Source organism: Hibiscus syriacus, unplaced genomic scaffold (assembly GCF_006381635.1).
Source record: "Hibiscus syriacus cultivar Baekdansim isolate YM2019G1 unplaced genomic scaffold, ASM638163v2 tig00006886_pilon, whole genome shotgun sequence".
Taxonomy (NCBI): Eukaryota; Viridiplantae; Streptophyta; class Magnoliopsida; order Malvales; family Malvaceae; genus Hibiscus; species Hibiscus syriacus.
The window spans coordinates 47,336-57,050 of NW_024062115.1; the positions used below are offsets into that span (position 1 = coordinate 47,336).

General features: G+C 35.7%; 1 protein-coding gene, 1 non-coding gene and 1 pseudogene across 2 annotated transcripts; 1 reads left to right on the forward strand and 2 right to left on the reverse strand.

Moving 5' to 3' along the window:
• Positions 1-2,038: 2,038 nt before the first annotated feature.
• Positions 2,039-2,112, forward strand: TRNAI-UAU. The gene has a single exon. It is a non-coding gene; the product is annotated as a tRNA-Ile (tRNA).
• A 1,553-nt stretch (positions 2,113-3,665) lies between these two features.
• Positions 3,666-4,025, reverse strand: LOC120201076 (50S ribosomal protein L14, chloroplastic). The gene has a single exon (XM_039201762.1). The coding sequence runs from the start codon at positions 4,023-4,025 to the stop codon at positions 3,666-3,668; it is 360 nt and encodes a 119-aa protein (XP_039057693.1).
• Positions 4,026-6,304: 2,279 nt separating this feature from the next.
• LOC120201077 lies at positions 6,305-8,977 on the reverse strand (annotated as a pseudogene).
• Positions 8,978-9,715: the final 738 nt, after the last annotated feature.

Here is a 9,715-nt window from a genome sequence, read left to right on the forward strand (position 1 = left end):
CACAATGGGAGCTCAACAATTAGAGATTCTTCGGGAGATGCGTGTAAACAATGAATCAACCAACGCTCGTATCAATGAACTCACACACGAGATGGCCGCTATGCGAGCCCGTTTTCCTCCTACCGATCCGGATGCTTGATTTTATGTTTAGCTTTAAAACTTTGAACAAAATGAATATTGTTTCAACATTTTGATTTGTTTGATTTTGTGGATTGTTGGATTTTGGATATATGAATGGTGTGAACTTATATGTTTGGTGTTTTATTCATTTTTGCATCATTTACATTATCATTAGTAATATGACCAATTTTGCCATATCACATTATTTATGAATATTGATTTATGAAACTAATGGCTAACCTCTCTTTTGATTGTGATCTTAGCAGCTTAAGCTTATAATTAATAAATCAATTGGCTAAATGATTTTCAAAACCTTGTTTTACAATGTCTTTTGATTTAACAAAAGGGGGAGAAGAATAAGTGTTAAATGTTTTACATGATAAATTGAAGAAGTGTTAAAGTAAGGGAGAGTAATTTCAAAACTTGATTTCAAAAATCTTAAAATTACTAAAATGTTTTGTTATATCAAAAGGGGGAGATTGTTGAAACATTTTAATATTTCGATATAACAAATTAAGTTAAATGGATTTTAAGATTTTCCAAATGATTTTCTAAGTATATTCGATATAACTATTCGAATATCAAAACATTACTCCAAATATTTCAAAAATCATTTTTGATCCTTACTTAAGTGTAAAATTAAGTTTTAATCATAAAACAATTTCAAAATAATTTTACAAAGTATTTCGAACCAATTCAAAGCCAAAAATTCCAGATTGCTCAGAGGGAACCGATTCCCCCCCATAGGAGGAACCGATTCCCCCTGAATGGTTTGGCTCCGAGATTTCCAGAATGCTCGGAGGGAACCGATTCCCCCCCAAGGGGGTACCGATTCCCCCATTTTCAACGGTCGAAATATTTGAATTTTACACTTAGGGAACCGATTCCCTATGAGAGGGAACCGATTCCCCCCACGCTCCAAGCTGTTTTATTGAATGTTTTCACACTAAAACGGCTATAATATCTTCTCTAATTATCCCCAACGTTCAGAAGTGATCCAAGGTGTATTTAAGCAAGCTTAGAAGCAATTGATCAAAAAAAAGAAACATCAAGCAACTAGAATCAAGAGAGAATCAAAGAGAAAGCATCAAACCTCAAGTTTGAGCATTTCAAGCCTATTTTCATTCAATATTCATTTTGCTTTCAAGAACACTTTTTGTGCTCAATTGTATTCATCTTTGAGTGTTCTTTTCTTTGTTCTAGAATTGTGCAAACATCTTACCTTGTGAGGTTTTCTTGTAAGTTTGCAAATTTGTAATCTTCTCTTTGAGAAAAGAGTGTTCTCAAGAGTTGGGGTATACTCTTGAGGGAATTGTAAGGATATCTCTTTGGCCTCAAAAGAAAGAACAAATTAGTGAATTTGTTGGAAAATCCTTAGTGTGGATAGCTAAGGTAGTGGACGTAGACTTTGTTTGAGAAAGTCGAACCACTGTAAATCGCTGTGCAATTATTTTCAATTTTCTGCAAAAGCTTCCACAAAATTTTTTTATTGCCAATTCACCCCCCTCTTGGCCAATTTCGTCATTCGATTAACTCAACAATTACTTTCTATTTACATTTATATTTCCATATAATTAAAGGAAAAATGACTATGTAATATAATAAACTATTCTTTTTTTTCAAATTTATGTATCCTTTAACGGATTAACTACGAGTCTCATTCGAATTTGATTGAAAATAAAAATTGGGCATACTCTCTCTTCGAGCTTGACCAATTACCAATTAATACAAAAAAAATTTCAAGTTTACGTAGGTAGATAAAATGGTTTTTTCCCTTTATATTTCTATTTATTTCTATGATGGATGATCATAGAGGGGGCCCTTTAGCATTCTGTATAAATAGGCTATTCTATTTGTACATATATGGAAGAGGGGCGCATTCAATCTTTCTTTGTCCATTAGTTTGGTTTCCTTTCATCGCGGGATAGCGCAATTTGGTAGCTCGCAAGGCTTATAACCTTGAGGTCATGGGTTCAAATCCCGTTCCCGCAATATTTTTTTGAAAAAAAAAATAGACTTGACTTTATTAACTAGTCCTTTTTTTCTTTTAGAGGTGGTGTATTATATTACAATCAACTATAACGAATCATTTATCCTCTTATATTAAATACATTGCCCTGGGCGGATAGCGGGAATCGACCCCGCGTCTTCTCCTTGGCAAAGAGAAATTTTACCATTCGACTATATCCGCATTTTTGTTCTTGATATGAAAGAATATTTGGTCAGAGCTATGACAGATACTTTCTTCAGTTCATGACGATTTAATCAAATTCCACTACTAAAACAATTAACAATCTAAATTATATAACAATTCAAATGCTTATCAATTGATCAAATTACAAGTTATTATCAATTATTAATTTATAATATTTGTTATTAGTATTAATTAATATAAATTAATAATATTTATATTAATATATTTCGATTTATAAATCTATATTTAAGTTACAGATTACAGAAGTTTGACGGACCCCTCCCCTCTAATTTGTTGTTTTTTTTTTCATTTTGGCAACTTATACTTCTATATTATTATTATTGAATATTGAATTTGAATGTGTCTCAAAATCTGAAAAATTCGTGGGAGGGGTCATTTTTGGATCTAGAATGGATAGAATCAAGAAATAAGAGAATTAAGGATACTCACTAGAAAAACTAATCCAATCCATAAAGATGTACCGGAAAATACAATATTTTTATTACTCAACCAACCATCGGGAGAAGCAAATACAACGGGTACACTAATCAGTAAGATTGACGAAGTAGCAATTAATGCAAAAACAACCAATTGAAAAGCAATAGTCATGTTCCTAATCCTCCAAGCTACCAACAAAAGAACTATACCATTTGATCCCTCTATCATATCGACCAAAAAAATTAATAAAATGCATGTAGAGGGATTTTACCATGAATCGATTGATTCTATATGACTTATTTACAACTCTTTGCCGCTTTTATTCGGACATGGGGTCGAGGGTGATTTTTTTATTTCACGTTCACAAATAGGCATGCTAGATCATGCATTTCATCTATCTATATATACAGATAAATAGATTGACCCATAGGTTCACAGATGATATCTTTCTATACATAGTGATGGTATCAACTCATATGGCCATGTTCAATTCGGTGGAATAAAAAGAAAATATAAATTAGCTTTCGGAGAGATGGCTGAGTGGTTGATAGCTCCGGTCTCGAAAACTGATATAGTTCGAAACAAAGAACTATCGAGGGTTCGAATCCCTCTCTCTTCTTTTGCTTGATCAATAGATTTCTTTCTTTATTGCTTTTCCGAGCTTCTTAATCTTAATTAAGAATCTTAATATTAATAAAAGGTAATGGCTCAGCTATTCCACCCAGCCGAGCCAGAAAAAATATGTTAGATATTTAGATATAAAATGAGTTGAAACGAAAGGAAAACATAATACTTTTTAAATATCACCTGATTCCTTCAATATATATAGTGTAATCAAATTGATTCCTACCTTAAGCATTGGATCTCCTGTCTCAGTTAATCAGTTAAGAGGGGTCATGGAAAGAACAGGCTCTTATGCAGATAATGAAACTATTTTAGTGAAATTTAACTGTCTCAATTCCCGGGCGATCACACCAAAAATTCGAGTTCCTTTTGGATTTCCTTCTTGATCAATGACAACTGCAGCATTGTCATCATATCGCATTATCATGCTGTTGTCACGTTTGAGTTCTTTAGAAGTACGTACAATTACAGCTCTGATCACTTCTGATCTTTCTAGAGGTGTATTTGGTACTGCTTCCTTGATCACAGCAACAATAACGTCACCAATATGAGCATATCGGTGATTACTAGCTCCTATGACTCGAATACACATCAATTCTCGGGCCCCGCTGTTATCTGCTACATTCAAATGGGTCTGAGGTTGAATCATTTTTTAAATCTATTCTTTCAATGTAACAAAGGACGAAGAAAAAAAGAAATATTGTTTGTCAAAAAAAAGGAAACCTGCAATTTGTTTTTATTCCCAAGACAAGACTTCTTTCCTTTGGTTCTATATTCCTATCCTGAAATAATGAATTGAGTTTTTATAGGCATTTTGGACGCCGCTATTGAAATAGCCTTTCTGGATATATTTTTGGCTACTCCACTCATTTCATAAAGTATTCTGCCCGGTTTAACGACAGCTACCCAATACTCCGGAGATCTTTTCCCCGAACCCATACGTGTTTCTGTAGGTCTTACTGTAACTGGTTTATTTGGAAATACACGTACCCATATTTTTCCACCACGGCGTACATTTCGTGTCATTGCACGACGCCTCGCTTCTATTTGTCTAGATGTAATCCAAGCGGGTTCAAGTGCTTGAAGAGCATATCTACCGAAACAAATGCGATTACCTCGATAAGATATTCCTTTCATTCTTCCTCTATGTTGTTTACGAAATCTGGTTCTTTTTGGGATATAGCTGATGGTTGTTTATGAATTCCATCTCTACTACAGAACTGGACATGAGAGTTTCTTCTCATCCAGCTCCTCGCGAAAAAAAAAATGACTAAAAAAATATTTTATTCTTAAGATATACATGTAGTTAATGAATAATAGATTGAATCTTGGGATTCTTTGCTTTGAGATTTTATCTGATCTATTAGAAATTTTTATATCTTGTTTGTATTTTTATATCTTGTTTGTATATATATTGGATATATATAAGGAATTGAACGTGGATTCTATTTCTAGATAATGTCTTATCTTGGTTTTGTTATAATGTTATAACGAATCTTTGTTTTTTATCATATTCATATCAGATTCAGATCGACAAAAATTTAATAATCAAATAAAATGAAAAAAAAAATCGCGGGCGAATATTTACTCTTTCAATATCTAGTTCAATTGTCGAGTTAACTCATGACCTATCAGAATCAGAATAAAAAGAAATGAAGTGGTCTCTGGTTTGTTCTGCCATCCTACCCGATAAATCATTAGGATTCGTTTTCAATAGAATTATCTGCATTCACGGGTTCCGTCGTCCCCATCGCTTCTCGATTAATGCTTAGGTCTGAATTGTCCAATGGAGCCTTAATTTATTATAATTTATTATTTAATATTAAATAATAAATTAAATAAAAATGAAATAAAATTGGGTCTTGAGTCAACCTTCTCAGTCTTTATTGACTTAAGTTAAGGCTCTTGTTTTTTTCTTCAATGATCAGATATTCATATAATTATTCATGAATCTCTATTGATACTCTATTACATTGCTCTTTATGAGATGCTTCATAGACCTTACATATTGGAATCATATATCATTTCATTGCTATTTCTTTCTCTCTTTCTCTCATCATTCTATTTATCCACATACTTTTTATTTTGCTTTAGAATTTATATATATTCATAATCAGATTGTTTTTTTCCTTTACTTAATGCAAAAAAATTCAGCTGTTATAATGATATGACCAATATATCATATCTTGACTGATTCTTTGGATCCATATAATCCAAAGCGATGAGTTGACTATTAGTGCTATAGTTATTAGCTTATACTGTCGTCCGCCCATTTTTTTTTTTGAATCCTAAGCCTAAAAAACCCAACGAGTCGCACACTAAGCATAGCAATTATATCAAATGATCAATCAAATTTTTATTTAACCTTATAGAATTTCCTTATAGAATAGAATTTTGAACTGCTCATTTTTTTATGTTCAATCAAAAAATGAAAGAATTTGTCGTTTTTTGTTCTATCGCAGGATAGAATGTAAAGACAAGTAGAGTCTTATTCTTTTTATTCTTCGTCTATAAATATCCAAATTTTGATTCCTAATACCCCATAGACAGTTCGAACTCTATAGGAGCAATACTCAATTTTCGCTCTAATGGTTTGCAGAGGAATCCTACCTTCTCGTATCCATTTGACACGTGCGATTTCTTTTCTGTCGATACGCCCTGCAATTTGTATTTGAATTCCTTTTGTATCCGCTTGCTTGGTTAATTCAATAGCTTTTTTCATTGCTTTTCGAAACGAAACTCAATTCTTTAATTGTCCGACTATAAATTCGACAAGAATATTAGGGTATCCATAAGGATTTCCAATTCTTGTAATAGCAATGTTGAGTTTTCGGTTCATACAATTAAGTTCTTTTTCAACATTCGTCTGTAGTTCTTCGAGTTTTCGTGGCCTATCTTCAATTAATACTTTAGGAAATCCCATATAGATTATGACCTGAATAGAAAGTTGGCATATTTATGGTGTGCAATATCAGTCAACCATAAACCCCCAGTCACTGGATCTAACCCTCCACGAAAAGTAAGAAATTCCGCATATTTTGACCAATTCAAGGTAGAAAATGGGGTTGCTCCCTCAGTAAAACTGGGATAAAGTTCAGCCAAAAGATCAGGATTCAAGATAAATTCATGGGGAAGTGGGATCTCTTTAGGGTCTACTCCAGCATTTAGAAATTGGTTTATCGGTAAAGATACATGTACTTGATGCCCCGCACAAGAAAGGGACCCAAGCCCTAGTAGCCCCGCTAAATGGTGATTCAACATAGATTCTACATCTTGAAACCAAGCCAATTTTGGGGCCACTTTGTGATAATGGAACCAACCGGAAAAAAGCATTAAGGCCGCAAAGACCAATGCACCAATTGCGGTACAATAGAGTTGTAATTCACTAGTTATTCCAGATGCTCGCCAAATCTGAAAAAAACCAAAGGTTATTTGTATTCCTCAAAAACCCCCACCCACATCACCATTCAAGATTTCTTGGCCCACTATTGGCCAAACCACCTGGGCGCTCGGTCCAATGTGAGTAGGATCGGTGAGCCATGCTTCATAATTGGAAAAACGAGCACCGTGGAAATACATGCCGCTCAGCCAAAGAAAGATGATGGAGAGTTGGCCGAAATAGGCACTAAATATTTTGCGAGAGATCTCCTCCAAATCACTGGTATGGCTATCGAAATCGTGAGCATCGACATGTAGGTTCCAGATCCACGTGGTAGTATCGGGACATACAAAATGAGCACCTAAGAAAGAAGCCCATATGCAGATAATGAAGAACCATAAGACTGAATTACCTGGGATGCTTGTGCCCATAAGAAATCGCGGAGCCACCCATTAATAGTAATAGAGCTCTGCGCAAAATTTCCTCCTGTGATATGAGTTACCACCCCTTGATCACTTATACTACCCCAAACATCTGACTGCATTTTCCAATTGATATGGAATATTACTACCGAAATTGAATTGTACATCCAGAATAGTCCTAAGAAGACATGATCCCAAGCGGATACTTGACATGTCCCACCTCTTCCAGGCCCGTCACAAGGGAAACGAAAACCGAGATTTGCTTTATCCGGTATCAAACGCGAGCTGCGAGCAAATAGAACACCTTTCAAGAGTATCAATACCGTGACATAAATATTTTGCTAAATAAAATTTAGATAAGTCCAATACCCTAAATATTTTACCTGCATGAGGTATTGGGCCAAAAACAACCTTGTTCATGTCCTTTTCTTTGGGAAATTTAATCGCCCATTAAGCTTATCAAGATCTGCTCTAAGATTAACAAAAACTGCTCTTAGATCCATGTTTTTTTAGCCCACGTTGACATTTAGGGCCTTGAAAGTTATTTTGGGGAGAATCAACACCACCCTCATTAGTAAAAAAAAACCCAATCAAGATCAGTCGGGCCCACATGAAATAGTAGAGGGATATCAATAAAACTAAATCCATTAGATAAAGCAGGCTCAGATTTAAAACTGGAGGATCCAATTTTGGATGCAACTTCCATCTCATTGGAACTGTTCAGTTGCCCTCTTCAGACTAAATGGGTACGTCGTGAAGTCTAACACCACTAGAACAAGACAACTGTATAAAGCCTGCAACCCTAATTAGAAGGCGAATCATTAATGTTTCTCAACTTTCATAATTTCCTCGTCATTCGTTTGACAGCCACCAATATTGGGCTCGATATCTGGATTTTCATTTAATTGAGCATCATTGCAATGATCAGCAACAAAATCGACCCTATCTCCCTCAGCATACACACCGAACGATTATTTTCTGTCGATGAACGTACGATCACATCGGTACTCCTTCGTTCTCAACTTGATCTTATGAATACAACCCTTGATGACAATCCATATCCTTTCAGGAATTAGGAAATTTTTTGAACCGAAATAGGAATCTTGGTTATATCAAAACGACTCAATTCGAGAGTTTCATCAGCAACCTTCAGAACATCACCCCATCTGCTCCCCATTCTGATGAAAAGTTTTTCATTCCAGATCTAAATAGGAACATTTTTTAAAAGGACTCACACTTTGAATGTTTTTTTTAGTGTCAAAACCTTCTAAAACATCCCAAAAAATCGAACCAAGTACATAGTAACTCTGCCATGATATTCCAACATGTTGAGTGATCTTCTTTTGATGAAAACCCAATAGTCGTTAATAGCCGAGACCATGGGCAAACCTTAACGTTTAAACCATCCGACGACAAGGCTTTTTGCACTATCTCGACGTTATACGATCCTTTAATTTGCCGAACAAGACGATACTCGCTCCACTTCATTTTAGATTCGTGTATTTCTATAGGCTGCAAAATGCAAGCATCTTGAGTAGCCAGAACATAGTTAATGGGTGAGGTAACATCGACAACCAAAATAATAGGGATTTCACTCTCACTAGAGATGGGAAATGGATTGCCATCATGTAACTTTGCAGAGTTTATAGAAACTCCATTCCCAATCAATGCTTCTTTGTAAGATCTGTGGTCCTTAAGCATCGCATAACCATTCTTAGTTAAAGCCACTGTTTTATGGGCAATTTCTCGATCATAAGTATGGCACTTCGCAATAAAAACTTTAGTAGAGAAACCATCCATGACCTAGTCATTTCCTCCGTCAGCCGCTTTATGGGCTGCACCTACAACACTAAATCTGACAAAAGCAAAGGTAAAAGGTTTTGATCTTCTTTTCACACACCTGTATGTTATATAGGTATCAATCACTTGGCCCTAAGCTTGAAAATCTTCTCCCATGTTCTTTTGCTCACACTGTCGATGAAAACTGTGAAACCCAAATGACGGTGATTATATACTCCGTTTTTAGGGATCCATAGCCCTTTCTCTCTCAGGCGCCTTTTAATCCTTTCTCTCAAACTCTGTTGCCTCCATTGGCTACAATTGCACCTTGATAAGCTAGCTTCGATTACTCCTTTCACTCAGACTACACGATGCTTGATTTCAGATTCCAATTCCAATACCAAGTTCCACAATTTAGGAAATAATTTTAGAATGAAAAATATATATATTCGGTTCGAATCAAAGAATTGGCAGTGGGTTCGGTTCGAATATAATATTCTGCCAGAACAATGGAGGGGGCTGCCGACGACGAGGATGAACCGGCAGCAGTCCAAAAGGGCCGGCGAACTCACGCCCGTACTCGTCGTGACCTTAAACGGTCGGCCACCACACGGTAGTGGCGGCAACACCCAAGCAGAACCGACCGGAGTGTGTTTCACGGCCAACACTGCTGACCAGTCGCAACCCAGGTCATTAACGCCTTGACCAGAGAGATCCCGACCAAGCGATGGTCACAACCGGCCGATTCGAACCCCCCAC